The following is a 17,459-nucleotide window of genomic DNA, read 5'->3' as shown; positions in this document are numbered from 1 at the left end:
CTCATAAACTTTAAGGTCTCCAAAGAGTCAGACATAGGAGAACGATGGATTAGCACCAAAGGGCCACTAAAATGAACAATTAATTTAGAAAGGTGGACTCTGAAGTTCTGAAATTACAGTCTCAAACTTCTACTGTGGTGGAATGTGTTCGCAAAAACTGTTCAGAATAAAAGATTACGCTAATTTATGAATGCTCAGCTTCTTTGAGAATGTCAAGGCTCCAGCTCAGTACTCCACCTCACTGGAGGTGTAATGCAAGTCAAATTTGTAATTTTAACTTTCTAATAGCCATATTAATCAAAGTACGAAGAAATCTCTGAAATTAATTTTACTAACATATTTTATTTAACCCAGTCATATAACCACAACATATCAACATGTTGTAGATTCAACATGAAATCCATATCAAAATTATTGAGATTTCTTTCATAACAGCTCTTCAAATTCTGGTGTGTATTTTACATTTACAACACATTTTTCAATTCAGACTAGGCACAATTTTAAGTCTCAATAAGCCACATGGAATTGTGGTTACCGTACTGGACAGCACCAGCCTTGGCCTTTAAATGAGAAATATTTTTGAAAAAAAAATTTTAATTCTGAAGTAGTACTTAGGCTTATTGAAAGAGTATAACCTATCCTACTCTTCAAAAAAGATAAATCCCATTTCCCATTGTAAAAGTTAGTCAAGACAATAATACTCTCTAGTGATGAAAAGATCCTGTTTCATATAATCTCACCTCATTGCCCCATTGATTATGCCATTAGAACATTGGCAGTTAAAGCTGTTAACCAAGTATTGTGAAAATCCAAGTATGAAATATTACAATTTATCACATTCAAGCATAGTTCTTATCTGTGAAGAAAGCCATCTGAAAATTTGACTATAAAAAAGTTACATATTTTATCATCAAAATACCTCTGTGAAAGACATTGAAATCCCTTAACTAAAATTAATTTCTTTGATGATTTCTTTTTATCTGCCTTTTTATCTTTTTATGTACCTAAAGGACTGTTACAGAAAAGTGATTAAGTAAGAATTTCACATAAGGACATGGTTTCATTTTTGGAAGTAGTGGGGGCAAGAGTATTAATGAACACAAGTACCAGTGTAAGTAAGCACACTGGGTCTTGCTGATCAGTTGTGTAATTAAAATAATAATGCTTCCTGAGAGAGGGAGATATGAGGATATACACAAAAGGGGGAATAAAGAAATGTTGTTTTCAATACGATCTTTCCCAGGAGTAGCCTCCATAGCAGATGCGTGATAGGCAAAGTCAGCAACTAGTCAGAGGATTTGCAATTTTCTAAAGAATCACACAATCCTAACAATTATGTTACTGGTTTGTAACAAATTGAGTAAAGGAAAGAACTTGACTATTTCAATAAAATGACTAATAGAGTTGGTAATTTACTTTAATACGTTCTTTCATAACAAATTGTGTTAAGTGTATCCCTGTGTTTCCCCATATCACTATGCAGACAGGACACAGCACACCAGCTATCATTTATGGACTTAATAAAATTTTTTTTGAAAAATGCGTTTTGGTTTATTTGTAATATTTTATGAACTGCCATCTGAGGACTAGCTCAAATCCCAGTCTAAGGTGTACTGTGGGATAAGTGATACATTTAATCTGATTTGATACTTGCTTCAGGGATCTTAATGATAAACCTTACAAGGACAAACAAAAACCAGAGAATGACATTGTGTGACAAGAAGACTGCATTAAAAAAAAAAAATAAATAAATAAATAAAAAAGAAGACTGCACGTATTGGAAATACGTAAGAAAATTGCTTCAACTTTGAATAAGGCTAGTAATGACATCTGGGAAAATTATTTTTTTAAAGATTTTATTTACTTATGTATTTATTTATTTGAGAGAGAGAGAGAGCGTGTGAGCAGGGGAAGGAGCAGAGGGAGAGGGACAAGCAGTCTCCACGCTGAGCACACTGCCCATGCCTGGGCTCAATTCTATGAGTCTAGAATCATGAGTCAACTGCTTAACCTGCTGAGCTACCCAGGCACCCCTGGGAATTATTTTAAAAATGACAAATGGGGGCGCCTGGGTCACTCAATGGGTTAAACTTCTGCCTTCGGCTCAGGTCATAGTCTCGGGGATCAAGTCCGCATCAGGCTCTCCGCTTGGTGGGGAGCCTGCTTCCCTCTCTCTCTGTGCCTGCTGCTCTGCCTGCTTGTGATCTCTCTGTGTCAAATAAATAAATAAAATCTTTACTAAAAATAAAATAAAGAATAGCAATACATAAGGGATATGTGGAAAGTAAAACATATGAGGCTTATTTCAGGAATAACTGAGAACATATTAAAAATCATTTACAACTGGCGGTAGAGGCAGTGTGAGAGGCCAAGTGGAGTTAAATCATATTTAATCAGCAACTAGGAGTGAATCTGGGAGTTACTGTGGCCTCTCTAATGAGACAGCCTCGGAAATAGTACACGAGGCTTGAGACCCCTTATCATTTCACAACTGAAACCTGAATACGGGGGAATGAAGTGACACAATTAACAATACCAAGAAGGGTCATCAAAATACCACAATCTAGAAAAACCTGACTGGCTCAAAAGAAAAAGAACTTCTATGAAAAAACCCACAAACTTCTATTTCTTTACTGCAGAAAGAATACATTGTCATTGAATAGTTTACTACATCTGAATCTCCAAGTTCTGAGTTATCATCCTTCTAATTAACCAATATACACCCTTTAATAAACTTACACATTTTGCCAATGAGAACTCCCCCTGGAGACTGCAACAGTGAGCTGCTTGGCTTCCCGGTCTCCTTACTTGCTTATCTAACACTACCTAATAAATAACAACCACCTCAAAGTCCACATAACTGAAACTGAGCTTTTTCTACCCTCAGAGTTCCTCTCTAGAGTCCTATGTCACCAGCCACCAAGGATCTGAGTCCAGAGAACCATCCCGTTAGTTACTGTGTCACTCTCCTTAACCTTTCTTTGCTTTGACTCCAACACCAGGACTCGTAACTTCAACTCCAACACCAGGACAGCTTAAAATAGAACACTCATTAGACCATGCCATTCTCGTATTATCGACTTTTCATTTGCTCCTAAACACCTCATTAACTGATACCTCATGGCCTTTTTATTTCCCTCACAGCTCCTATATTGCTAAGTCCCGGACTTGGGGAAGCACCTGCCACTTTCTCAATGTGCCACGATGTCTCCTATGTCTGTGCCTTTGTCCATGTCATTCTCTTTATCTGACATGATTTTCCCTCTCTCATCTACCTGCCTAAATTCTACTCACTCTTCAAAATACTGTTTTCAAAAAAATGCCTACTTTCCTGACCTCCTTTGGGTAAGTCGAACCCCTCTTTGGTGTCACTCAAGTAAACAGACTCTGAATATGCCCCATAATAGCACTGACACACTGTTGCAGGAATGATCATTGACCGTGCCATACTGGACGTTCCTGCGATGAGACAGTCTGCTTTACCTCTGCTATTCTAGCACTGGTCAAATGACAGGAGTTTGTGAAGCTTCCAATAAATACCGGCTGAATGAATGAACGGAGGAAGCAACCAGTCAGATACCCTGAAAACTCTTTGAGAAGTTTACTCGGGAAACAGCAAAGTAGGTTTTGTAGATAAGACCATGAGTAAGGGCTTATTCAGTGACTCAGCAAATATGGTATGAATTCCAAGTTGACCCTCTACCAGACATGTGCTAGGCGTTAACTACAGTCATAATGATCAAGACACCAGTATCGCGCCAACAACCCACGCTCATATGAGGTTTGCTACGCACCACGTCCTGCAGACAATTCTACCTACATTCCTCTGAGGTATGTACCATGGTGTAACGGAGGAAACCGAGGTGGAGAAAGTTTAGGTCCGCACTTTCAACCAGCACGGTAATACTGCTTCATGAGAGATAAAAAGCTGAATGATAAGTCCTGCGTTGAAAAGTTCGAAACGAAACAGATGACAAAGCCAGAACAGGAGTCTGGAGTGTGAGATACACGCTGTAATATGGGGCAGACAGTAGGCATGCTGGAGCGTGAGAGTCTGAACGGAGATATCGGTGGGTGATTTGTTTGGGGGGCGGATCGTCACTGAGGAGGGAATTCCTGCTCTGTTATTTTATGTCCTCCTCACCTTCATGTCTGTCATTTGGACCTTTCCGTACATTAAGAAACAACTGCGTCGGGCTCTCTGCTCAGCAGGGAGCCTGCTTCTCTCTCTGCCTGCCTCTCTGTCTACTTGTGATCTCTCTCTGTCAAATAAATAAATAAAAATCTAAAAAAAAAAAAAAAAATTTTTAAATTTTAAAAAATTTAAAACTAAAATATTCAGGGGACCTGGGTAGCTCAGTCAGTTAAGCCTCTACCTTCGGCTCTGGTCATGATCCCGGGGTCCTGGGATCAAGCCCCATGTCAGGCTCTCTGCTCAGTGGAGAGCCTGCTTCTCCCTCTCTCTCTGCCTGCTGCTCCCCCGAATTGTGCTCCCTATCTCTGTCAAATAAATAAAATCTTTAAAAATAAAAAAAAAAATAAAACTAAGATATTTCCACCAGCCATTGGAGGATTTGAAAACACCAATCTCCAGAAAAATACAGTAGCAACTGAGAGAACAAAATGAAACAACAGTCTACATGTGTCAGCTAAGTTGGAAGGGCTTATACAAAATGAAATAATTATCTTACAAATGTGTTTCTTAAACAGAGTTTTAAAAGATGATGGAAGAAAAGATCTAAAAGAAAAAGAATGTCTACATTTTGTATGTTTTTTGAATTTTGGATTTAAAAATAAAAGTAGTTCAAAGATTTCTACTGCCTGGACACATCTGCTTTTAAATTAAATGAAAACCAGCACAATTATGTAACTCATAGTGACTGATGGTAGTAAGTACCAGCATACTGAAATTCAGATGCCATGACTCAGTAATAAGAGAGAAAAGGGGGGCGGTATGGATACTTACATTAAGCAGCTGTTCAAAAGCAAAACTAAAGCCTTTCTTATAGTCAGTGATTCCTTTTGCTGTGATATTATTCACTGCGTCTTTCAGCACTTTCTTATTTCTCACATTGGCTTGGACAAGGTGCTGAAAACAGCTCACGTCCTGGGCATTGCTGTTAAACTGTGAAAGATAGAAAAGAAAACATATAAATGAACATGAAAATCAGTCACATCATTTTATTTGAATTTGTGGCCTGTACGTCCCAGTCCTGTTGCGGTGTTTCTCTCTCATAAAGTGAGTAAATTGAGAACAAAAGCTCACTAAGGATCAAGCAGCAATTTTCACCTGAGCCCCCCACTCCTAGCGCAACCGTGAGCCGGTCACTCACCTTCCTGAAGCTTAGTTTCTCTGATTATAAATTTGGGACTTGAATTACATAAGGCCCCTTTCAGCTCTCAAATTTTCTGAGCCTTTGGGTGGGTGGGTGGGGGGGAAGCCAAGAAACAATGACATGTATTCAGAATCCAAAAAAGATACGGTGACACGGGGCCAAGTTCAAGGACATACTAACCACTCGCTTGCCTTTCTTAAGGAGAACCTGGGTGAAAAAGCCATAAAGTCGATGACAGGAATCAAGCTTTAGTAATCTTGAAATGTGATGGTACAATCTTTCTACCGGGGTTAAGCCGGGAAAGTAAGGTGGAAGATCAGGAACAGGTGGCCTTTTAGAACTGCTCGCTCTCGAGCTTATACACAGAAGGCAGGGGAATGGCGGAGGCGAGGCCAAGGGCAAGAAGATCCCTGCAGACAGGGATCGCTGTGAATGATGAAGGCCTGAACAACCAGGAGGCTGCAGGAGGAGAGAACGTCAAATCTGATGCATGTCCCAGCGTGAACATTTAAGAGTCATCACCGAAGTTAATATCACCAACCCTATAAAAAGTATTCATGGAGTTCACTGGGTATTTCCATAAAAAGCTAAGAACAATGAGTTCTGCAGGGAGATCCAGGGCACTGAGACAAGTGGAAACATCCCATCTTTTATTAGCTCTGCTATTTGTATGAGCCCTGTAGGCTCTCGGGGCCGAGTGTCTCATCGGCAAATGAGGATGATAATAAAACCATGCCTGCTAGAAGGTAGGGGGCTGGCCAGATGAAATCCTGGAGATTTTCTCAAAAATGTATCATTAAATGATTTTAATGAGTGGATCACAAACCAAAATGTAAATTTTATAACTGATCACATATTCTTATAAATATAACAAGTATTCCTTTTTTCTCTGAAAATCAATGAAGCTTAATTACAAGATGCACCACACATGTTATCAATTCAGTAAGCAAATATTTACTATCAGCCTGTTATAGATCAAGAATCGTGGCAGGTGACAGTTCTGCATCTTCAGGCATTAGGTAAATTATGTACAAACATACACATACACCTGTATGTAAGTGCATATATGGTGCCTATGATGTGTTGGGTTTACTCTACAAATATTAATCATTTCCGCTTTGTAAATGCCCTACAAGGCACGCAGTATTACTATTCATGAAGAAACGTAGGCATTGAGGGGTTAAAGAACTTGCCCACAGTCATAGGGCACATAGGACATAGAGTCAGGATCAGACTAGCACTGTGACATAAGGATTTGGGATTCTAACTGTTCCTGCAGAGCATCTTAACATATTACAACACAGTATGACTAGTTCTGTAAAGCAACAGAGCTTTATTCCCCAGGAGACAATATCACAAGTGGGTTCCAGTTTGGACCGTGAGTAGTCAGGGGAAAATCCGCATGAGAAATGACATTTCCTGCGATTCCAAAGAAATGTTTCATTGAAGACTATGGAGGAAGAACATTCCAGACAAACAGAACAACAAAAGGAAAGCCTTTTAGGGATGTATAAAGAAAGAGAGTTTAGCTCAATCACACATGAGTGAGGACAATGACATAAAATGTGTTTGGGGAGGGAGGTGGGCTAGTCGTGCAGGGTCTAATAGAAAAGCTGAAGAACCGTGCTTTGAATTTCTGTCGAATGGCAAGTCACAGAAAGATTTTAATCCACACAGAAAATAATTTAATGTAAAAATTTAAGAGATCATGCAAGTTGCTATTTGGGAAATGGATTTAAGGTGAGCAAAATTCGAAGGAGAGAAAATAATTAGAAGGCTATTATAGGAATCTAACTCAACATAGTAAGTGACTTTGGCATTTGTGGAGATGGTCAGAAAAGAAGGAACTGTACATTGATTTGGGAGGAAGAATCCACAGCGTGTGATGGTAGACCAGGGATGTGGCTGAGTAACAGCCAGGAATGCTGTGCAGGTGTCTGATACAGGCGTCAGGATGGCCAGAGGACTAGAGCAGTGATGGGCTCGGGGGTACTTGAGGAAGAGGCAGGAGAAGCACAGAGTTCAAGTGAGGGCGAGTTTTCAATACAGGTGAGACATGTAAATGGTGAAGTCAGGCAATCATAGCATTTAAAGTGTAAGGCTCGGGGTGGCTTGGTAGGTTAAGGGTCTGCCTTCAGCTCAGGTCATGATCTCAGGGTTCCAGGATAGAGCCTGCGTCAGGTTCCCTGCTCAGTGGGAAGTCTGCTTCTCTCTCCCTGTCCTGTCGCCCCCTGCCCTCCACTAGAGCACGCTCTCTCTCTCTCTGTCAAATAAATAAGTCAAATCTTGAAAGCATGAGCCTCAAAAGAAGTCTTGGCTAAAGATTAAAAAAAAAAAAATAGAAGGCTTCAACATAGAAATATGGTGTAAAGCTATACACACAAGAGGAAAATAGTCCAAGGAGTCCCTAAGAAAACTTAGTAGAAGTAAGTTCCTATGGAGGCAGAGAGGAAATCGGACTGGGCTGTTTGGAATGATGAGAGAGAGAGAAAAAGGAAAGTATCAGGGAGAAAGATAGTGCTATTCAGATACAAAGATGCAAAATTCAAAGTCAAACATGTGTCCGGGGAGGGGGACGGGGCAGAGCCCACTGGAATGCCGGGAAGCACATGGGAAGTGGTGGCCAGTGCCGTCCTCGAAGTGCCTTGGCTGGGAAACAAAGAAGTAAAAGAGGTGGGCACCTCTGAGGGAGAACGTGGGGTCAAGGAAAGGCTGCCTTAAAGTGCAAGGTCACTAGAGCAAAAGAGTACTGATATTGAAGAGTGAAGGAAGGAAAAGATGCAGGAAAAGAGAAAAGAGGTGAAATATATAGTTCATGTGAAGGTAGGGAAGGACAGACAGCCGGCTGGGGGAGTGACCCTTGAATGGGTATCAACTTCATTGATCTGAGGAAGACGCGCGGGAGCTGAGTGCAGGCGCTGCTGGGTGTTTACATACATTTGGGGCTGAAAAGGTGACGGTTACTGCCTGCCTTGCTGTTCACTGAGGACACAAGCCACAATCAAGGTAAAGGGAGAAGATGGAAGGTTTGGACAGGGTGGAGATAAAACAAGAAGGAAAATATCCTGCACAGATACATAATTTGAGTTCTTTCTTATTTTTACTTGGAACACTATTTTCAGTCATATCCTAGCTCTAATATGTTTCCATGCTGTTTTCTATAAATTCGAATGTTGGAAACAGTATCGTCAGTTCTAAATTCCACTGCCTCTTTTATTCCATTTTTGATAATCTGACACAATCTTAGTCTACACATTCTGTTCTGAAAACAAACGAAGGTGAGAATTCCCATGCCAGAAAGTTAAAAGAAAAAAAAAAAGTTTGCCAATGAATCAACAGTAAAATGTCTGGCCTTAGAGAATTACTCGAAATGGTTACAGAAAATGTTATTAGCTGATTTAAACTGTGAATCATGATAAAATTACAAGTTGTGCAGAAAATGAGCACTAAATAATGTATTGCTCTGAGTCTTTCGGTTGGCCCTGACCTGCTTTTAACACAGAAAAATGAAGCATCTCATTAAGTCGCTTTAACACAAACTGATTAATGTAAATTCAATTCATTAAATACAAATTCAGTGGTGTATAACAGAAGTACTACGATTAAACTCATAATAAAGCTCATAAATAATGCAGGGGAAGGAACAGCTTACAAAGTCTAAGTCCCCATAGCAAGCCTCACTCTCCTAGGAAAGCGAAGAGATATTTTACAAGTTCTAAAATAGGTAAGTGTGTATTTCACAGACATCTCACACTCATCTACTTTTAGAATAGACAAAAAGAACAGATTTATTTTCACAAGCTGAAACTGCAGTCTTTGGTAACATGTACCTAAATTTTAATTTATAAACCACAAATTTAATATATAAATCACTTCTGTATTAAAAACCTTAGGACAAAAGTTTAATAATATAGTATTACAAAGCTTTGAAATAGTATATTGTGAGTGGAAATAGATTTAAGGACTCCTGCTTTTGTCGCCTATTAAGGAAATGCTTTTTTTCTAAAAATGTATATTTAACTAACCCCAGAGTCAGAAATCCAAACTAATACCACACTGATTCCTTTCCTGATCCCAGAAAATTCAACCGAGTAGGTGTCTTATAAGAACCGTAGAGAAAAATCTCTGCTAGCATGCTGACACAGAACGATGTGTGGGTTAAGGTGAGCATGTGGGGTACAACTCACGTGGAACTTCGTATCCCTACTCCAGCAAATGAACATTCTTTCATTTCCTCCTTCCCCATAACATGTTCTTCTGCCTACAACACTTCTTTCCCTCAACAGTCTTTCCTTACAAAGGCTTTCATGACCTTTCTTGACTAGATCAGACCACCCCATGATAAGCTCCTCTAGGCCTACATGTATCTTACACAGAACACAACTCCATTAAAATTCCCTACCTCTTTGTAGACTATTTTGACAAATTCTTCCCTGGCTTCGAAGCCCACATACTCAAAGAAAATAGCCACCCCACCATGCAACCTCGGTACTGGGTATATAATACTACGCCATAAATATTTAGCATGTGTATATATGGAGTTTCATTAGACGACAGTGTGAAATGTTGATCAAAATCAAGCTACAGATTTAACATTGTAGAGATATTTTAGCTTTACAATATGTTAAGCTTATACAGTCATACATGTAAATATTCTGTCCAAACAGATGCTATTAAAATATCCAAACAAAGATGTATGTAAAACACCTACTGAAAAGTCTGGCACATAGATGTTAAATCAAGTCCAACTCTAGCATTTAAAAAATTATTTTAGTAAAAACTTAAGTATGCTTAAATCACAACAGATTCCGAGATTAATGAGAAAGATTCTGATAAGTGGTATCAGCTTTAGTAAGCCTTTAAGTTCACTAACAGGACAATGCAAGTATCTTTCAAACACAAAGTTAATGTTTGAAATAGTCTCTGAAATAACCATGAACAGTAAATGTCAATGCTTCCAAAGAACCTTCCTATTAAATATCATAGTCAAGTACACACATCCTATTAAAAGATACTTTCGGTGCCAAAATAAACTGTTAATCTCTCAAAGAAGTAATTAAAACTCTTAGTTTTATAAAGACAGGATTTTTGTTCTCAGGTGCTCCTCACAAAATGTTTCTGAGAGAGAACTCTGCTGCCCCTTGGATAAAAACGAAATGTTGGCACGTCATAAGTCAAAGAATCTTCAAGTTCCTCGAAAGCAAGCTTGTGTAGGAATGGCACCCTCATGGGATGTCATAAGGCATTTCCACAGGGCACCGAGTCTACCTTTGAATTGTTAGTGAAATTGTTAGTGGTTTTCCTCTAGAAACATTAAGAATTAAAGATAAAAGAAAACCAAAAGTGCTATTATTCCACTTGGAACTGCAGAGAAACAGAAGCAGCCCACTGAATCTTTGACCATTCAGCGCGCCTTTCATTTTTACCCCTTCCCCTAATCCATGTGTCATCTAAACTCTTACAAAGACAGACTTGCTTTAGGGTACTTTGTACATTGCTTAATTATAAAACATTCTTTAATGGGCAAAAAAACGACATAATTTATAATTTCTTGGTTTCTGAAAAACTGTTCAGTATCTAAATTATTCCTCAGAACTTGTCTTAATGATTTGTTTTCTCTTTTTTCCATGTAAAAGCAAAATGGTAGGCTCAAACTGCACATAAAACCAGCAGAAAATCCTCAAATTCAGATTAGCCTGCTTTGAAACAAGGCTATTTTTTGAAATACAAAATACAATTGAACTTGTTTATATAATATAACCAATAACTTATGCAACCAATTTATATTATGCAAAATTATTAATTTAAATGAATTACCTAAATTAAATTACAATGCAATTTTGTGTTTTGGGCGGTTACAATTCTGGTCAGGAGCTATCTGCATGTTGGACACCAGAGGGCAGTGCAGGAAAATAAAAGCAAAGTGAACACAGGGTGTGATCTTCAAAATTCTTGGTTAGGTTTCATTCTTATTAAAAATACATCGTTTATTGTGATTCTCCTATTTTTATAGGAAATTTGGAAGCCAGGGTTAGTATAAGGAAACAAGATGGTTATCCTAAAACTCAGAGAAACAGGTGATATCATTTATCCATACACATATACACATTATACTCCCTGGGAAGAATGACCTTAAGGTTCCTTCAGCAATTATTGGCAATTTACCTTATAGAAATTGCATGCCAATTTATATTTATATAAATATATTTATATTATATTTATAATGATCTCATTCCACTTTCATGAATACTTAACATTTTTATTTCCTAAATTCTAAGTAAAAAGATGATTTCAATCTTTTAATTACTTGAATTTCCTTGATAGCTAGCAATGTAAAACTTCTTTCTCAGATATTAATTTACATATAATCTTGTGAATTGTCTTATTTTTCTAGTGTGTTGCCTACTTTCCAGTTATAACTTTTAAACCTATTCTTTATGATTTCTTGAAATATGCTTATATAACTATTCATGAATCAGATAAATTTCATCTATATTCTCTACTAATATTTGATGGGTTTGTTTGCTTATTTTACACTGTAGCATTTAGTCAGAGTGAAACTGATTTCCCCTAATAGGATGAGGGGACAATTACATTAAGTGGTTTTTTCCTAGATGGCAATTTTCCCTTTTATTGAATTATTACTGCTTCGTGATCCATTCTTTATAACGAGTTAAGATTTGGGATACAATTCTGGAACTTTTGTTAGTCCTTTACTATTTCCACTGTTTCACTAACTTCTTACTTTTATATTAATAACACAAATATCAGCTAATGTATATGGAGAATCACAACTACACCAGGCTAAGCACTTACCATGCGGTAATTCACGTAACCTTCACCAGGCTTATGGTTTTCATTTTTTTTTTTTTTTTAAGATTTAAAAATAAACACTTCATAAATTCGCACGTCATTTCCGCATAGGGGCTATGCTAGTCTTCTCCGTATTGTTCCAATTTTAATATATATATGCTGCCGAAGTGAGCACTGGTTTTAGTTTTAATGGTTTCCATGGTGCAGTTGAGGAAATGAGGCTTAGAGTGTTAAGCAAAGTACCCAGAGTCACCCAGTGACCAAGAATCGGAGCTCTGCTTCAGTCCCAAATGCCTGACACACTCCTATCTCCAGTGTCTCATCATTTTCAATTTATACCAAAGGTATGAGCTGCCATACCCTGTCACGCTGCTTCTTCCACACTCTCTTTCTGTTGAATTTTGGAACTCTATTTTTTATCTAATTCAAATTAACACTTACCAATAAGTTTTGGACAAATTGACATCGTCATGAGTCACCTTTTCATTTCAAGAAGAGTTATTAATTCCACATATATAAATACATCTCCACTCCAGCTCTGGTACATGTATCTCATATTCTCTTTTCTCAAATGCAGATTCTAAATATATTATTAAAAGTATTGCTGGGTAATTCATGATGTTTTGCAAATACAGTGAATAGGATTCCAATTTCTATTATGAATCCCTGTCCAGGGAAAACCAGCAGGGGTGATCACCCTGGCACAGTCAGAGATGACATAAATTTGTTAGTAGCACTCTGGGACTTGAAAACTCTTGTTTGCAAATTGATATTGCTGCACCCCAACACTGGCTGCTGGTTTGTTTTCTGTGGCCTATTGTATGAGAAAATTGATAAAGAATTTTCCACCTTTTAATCCCATTTAGGAAAGTCCTGTCTAGCCCAAGCCCTGCCTCTAATAAGCATCAATGGCCACAACTGATTCAATTGTGTCCTCTGAGCTTCAGTTTCCTTCTTTCTGGAAGAAAAGAAAAGGGGTGCATTACTAGAACAACTAGAAAGGTCCTCAAATTCTAAAATCTTAACATTTAAATCTGATAGTTTTAAATATCAAAGGAATTACATTAAAAAAAGGAATAATGAATTCTGTAAATGTCAAAAGAAAGCCACATCAAAGAAAGGGAAGGTAATGACATTATTAAAACAAAACTTGTTTGCCTGTAATTATAAATCATTGCCCACCAAAACTTCTGGTGTTTTTACTTTTTTTTTTTTTTAAAGATTTTATTTATTTATTTGACAGAGAGAGATATAAGTAGGCAGAGAGGCAGGCAGAGAGAGTGAGAGGGAAGCAGGCTCCCTGCCGAGCAGAGAGCCCGATGCGGGACTCGATCCCAGGACCCTGAGATCATGACCTGAGCCGAAGGCAGCGGCTTAAACCACTGAGCCACCCAGGCGCCCTGTTTTTACTTTTAAACAAATACTTCAAGCAGTTTTTTCTTTCTTCCTTCCTTCCTTCCTTTCTTTTTTGAGAGAAACAGAGCACTTGCATGGGGGGTGGGGGGGGTAAGGGAGAGGGAGAGAAACTTAAGCTGACTCCATGCCCAGTACAGAGCCTGAAGCAGGGCTCGATCTCTCAACCCCAAGATCATGACCTGAGCTAAAACCAGGTGTCAGATACTTAACCAACTGAGCCACCCAGATGCCCCTAAACAAATATTTTAATTAACTTGAATCATGACATGCCCAAAATTCAGTCTGTTGACTTTTGCTGAAATGTTGAGTAGGTTTCTGAATTAGCCCAACTATCATTTTAATACATTCTGTTTATATTTTGATACAGAATACTTCTAAACCTCTCTAATTACATGAACTTAGAGTTTTAAACAATTGAGGGCATACTATTTTTTTTGCTTCCGAAGTAATTTGTACTAAGCTTCCTCGCTCATCTCTACTTGATATTTATGTTTTCTTTCTCAACCATCGCTTTGTCAGCCACTGTGTAATCCCGATTCCACAGCATGTGCCCAACTAGAAACATGGGCAGGTTTTCTCCATTATTCTTTTTTTTTTTAAAAAGAAGATTCTTAAATTTTTTAAATTTATTTGGGGGTAGGGGATGCAGACAGATACCCCTGGGCAGGCTCCATTTCATGACCCTGAGATCATGACCTGAGCCAAAATCAAGAATTGAACACTTAACCAACTGAGCCACTCAGGCACTCCTACATGATTCTTAAGATATAATACACATATCAGTACGATTTTTATCATAGGTTTGTTTTGTTTTGTTTTGTTTTTCATATCCCTGTGGACATTTGAATACCAGTTCCCAAGGATGCAACTTTAATGAAATGATGAACTGATCGTATACTCCGATCTTTTCCTCTTTACCGACATTGTGAGGCAATGCTGGCCAACACGCTCAATGTTTTTATGGTACCTGAAGATGATTGCCTGGAATGTCTTCCCTAGCTGATTTACTGAAGAACTTCCCTGGTGGATTTGCCCAAAGATCTCAGAGAGAATGATATTATACAAAAATAATTGCTTTGCTGAGAAGAGATGACACAATACAGATATAGTGAGCAAGACTCTTGTCATGTAAGAACACAAAAAGATCTGATCACTGGTTGAAATTTTTATAAAATTCTGACAACTATGTAGGACTTCCCTCTCCCTGCACTATTAAAACAAAGAAATACTCAATTGAAGAAGCCCTGCTATGTGCCTTAGAGTTTTCTATATACATTAACATTTCGGCTAAACAGTATAGACGGTGTGTCTATACCCAAAACAAGGAAAATAAAACCATCCACTGGTGCGGAGGTGGGAGTACAAGGATACAGAACATAAACAATGAACATGTATATAAAGTATCAGGTGGAGACAAATGTTATGAGAAAGGAAATGAGGTAAACTGATCAACACAGTTACAGTGATTGTATAATTAAAACTGGAAAGATACTGGAGATGAGGTAGTCAAGGGGGTCCTCTCTAATAAGGAAACATTTGAGCAAAGATCTGAGCAAAGTGGGGGAATCAGCATGCATCTATCTAGACTCAGGAAATATCAAGACTCGGGGTAAACAGAATTGATTTCTAATCTGTGCATGTGTGTAAGACACACACCTAACAGACCAAATATATTTTTTTAAGGATGGTTAGTAACATCACCAGTGAATTCTCTTCAGTATAAAACAGCATTTAGGATCAACAAAAGGACTACCAACACCAGCTGAAGACATGATACTCAAAGTAACTCAGTTCCACTAAAATCAAATATATAAATATACATAAATATTTCAGTTACATAAATATTTTAAAAATTTAGAGTTTGACTATGGTAGAAACTAAAGACAAAATTGTATGCAGAAGATACCCATCGATAAAACATAGGGTTAAGCAGGAGAGAGATCACAAGGAGTGCCAAAAATTTTCGGCAATATATTTAGGGTGCAGACATTGGATGAAACATTAAAAAGATAAATTATGGGAAAAAGCAAAAGCCATATTTGGAATTTATAACAGATTTTAATATGTAAATAGTCACTTTATGACAAAATCCCCTACAACGAAACATGTAACAAAAAAATATTTTCAGGTCTTAGCCCATGTTCTCAAACTCTAGCATAGACATCCAAATTCTCAAAATGCTTTAGAACCACAGGAATGTGTTGAAATGAGACTCTGCTATTCGCAAATTAGGGTTAAAGTTTATGCATTCTGCAAGTAAGTACCTTAGTGTAGTAGCAATTTATGTTTCAGTTTCTGCTGATTTGAAACTGACTAATTAGGAGCAAATATGATAGTTGAAATCAAGTTCAAGTCGGCTAAACCTACAGCTCACGTCAGCCCAAGTCACTCTCTTTACCTCTTGTCATAATTAAATGAATACACAGACCCTGAATAATTTGATCCAGTAAATAGTGACACACAACTCTGTTTCTTGGGCATGGCCTCTTTTCCCAGTTCTTCAAGTCCCACCAAGTAAGTGCTAACTTTTATATTTTTAAAAACAACAGGTCAGTTCAAAAGAGAAGTATTCCTTCTGCCTCACCATAAGTATTTATTACTTTGCCATTCCTAAAACTGAAAATGTAGGGGCAGAGGTAAGGTGGTGGAGGAATGGGGGACTCTGCTTCAGCTGGTCCCCTGAATTTACCTAGATATCTACCAAGCCACTCTGAGCACCCATGAAATCAGCCTGAGATGTAAGATTATACATCTGGATCACTACGGGGGCAGAGGATCATCAGTCGAGAGGATGCACCTTGCCAGGATTTTGGTTGATGTTGGCTGAACATCCTCTCAACCACAACTCAACAGAGTATCTAGAAGGAGGAACTCCCAACAAAGAAAAGACCCAGAGACAATGGCCTCCCCTGCAGACCTAATGGATATGCATATAAGCAAGATGTCAGAAACAGACTTCAGGGTAACAGTTATGGAGACAATAGCTAGGCTGCAGAAAACCATTAATGGCAACATAGATTCCCTAAGAGCACAAATGAGAGCCAATCAAGCTTAACTTAAAAATTCCATAATTGAGATGCAGCATACCCTAGCTTCTCTAACAGCTAGAGTAAACGAGGTAGAACAACGAATTAGTGATCTAGAAGACACACTGATAGAAAGGAACAGGAAGAGGCCTGGAGCAAACCCCTTAAAATCCATGAAAACAGAATTAGAGAACTAAATGATGCCATGAAATATTCCAATGTCAGAATTATTGGGATCCTTGAGGGGGTGGAGAGAGGACTAGAGGATACATTTGAGCAAATCCTAGCTGAGAACTTCCCCAATCTGGGGAATGAAATAAGCATTTGTGTCTTAAAGGCAGACAGGACCCTTCCCAAGATCAAGAAGAAGAGACCAATGTCACAGGATGTAATAGCAAAACCTGCAAATCTCAAAACCAAGGAAACCATCTTAAGGGCAGTTAGGGGGAAGAGATTCCTTACATACAGAGGGAGGAACACCAGCATAATGTCAGACCTGTCCACAGAGACCTGGCAAGCCAGAAAGGGCTGGCAAGACATATTCAGGGTACTAAATGAAAAGAACATGCAGCCAAGGATACTTTATCCGGTAAGGCTGTCATTCAGAATGGATGGAGAGATAAGGAGCTTCCAAGACTGGCAGAAATTCAAAGAATATGTGACCACTAAGCCAGATCTGCAAGAAATATTAAGGGGGATTCTATAAAAGAAGACCCCTAGAGTGACAGAGAACAGAAATTTACAGCGACAATCTATAGAAAGAAAGACTTCACAGGCAACATGATGACAATAAAAACATGTCTTTCAATAATCACTCTCAACACAAACGGCTTAAATGCTCCCATGAAAAGGCCCAGGGTTGCAGATT

At 38.3% G+C, this 17,459-nt stretch overlaps 1 protein-coding gene and 1 non-coding gene across 11 annotated transcripts in view; both read right to left on the bottom strand.

Annotated features, from left to right (window-relative positions):
* Window positions 1-17,459, bottom strand: part of CACNA2D1 (calcium voltage-gated channel auxiliary subunit alpha2delta 1) — a 502,406-nt gene that overhangs the window by 84,768 nt on the left and 400,179 nt on the right. For all 10 annotated transcript variants that reach the window (XR_006820510.1, XM_046020734.1, XM_046020735.1 and 7 more), the window contains exon 11: window positions 4,967-5,125. Coding sequence is in view for 9 of the 10 variants with exons in the window: in XM_046020734.1 (XP_045876690.1) it covers window positions 4,967-5,125 (159 nt within the window). In the remaining variant the exon portion in view is untranslated. The remainder of the gene's footprint in view (window positions 1-4,966; window positions 5,126-17,459) is intronic.
* On the bottom strand, window positions 12,219-12,324 carry LOC123952392. Its single transcript, XR_006820642.1, has one exon. It is a non-coding gene; the product is annotated as a U6 spliceosomal RNA (small nuclear RNA).

The sequence above is a fragment of the Meles meles genome, chromosome 10 (assembly GCF_922984935.1).
Source record: "Meles meles chromosome 10, mMelMel3.1 paternal haplotype, whole genome shotgun sequence".
NCBI lineage: Eukaryota > Metazoa > Chordata > Mammalia > Carnivora > Mustelidae > Meles > Meles meles.
The sequence above is the reverse complement of the archived record's forward strand: the minus strand, read 5'-3'. Positions and strand labels throughout refer to the sequence as shown.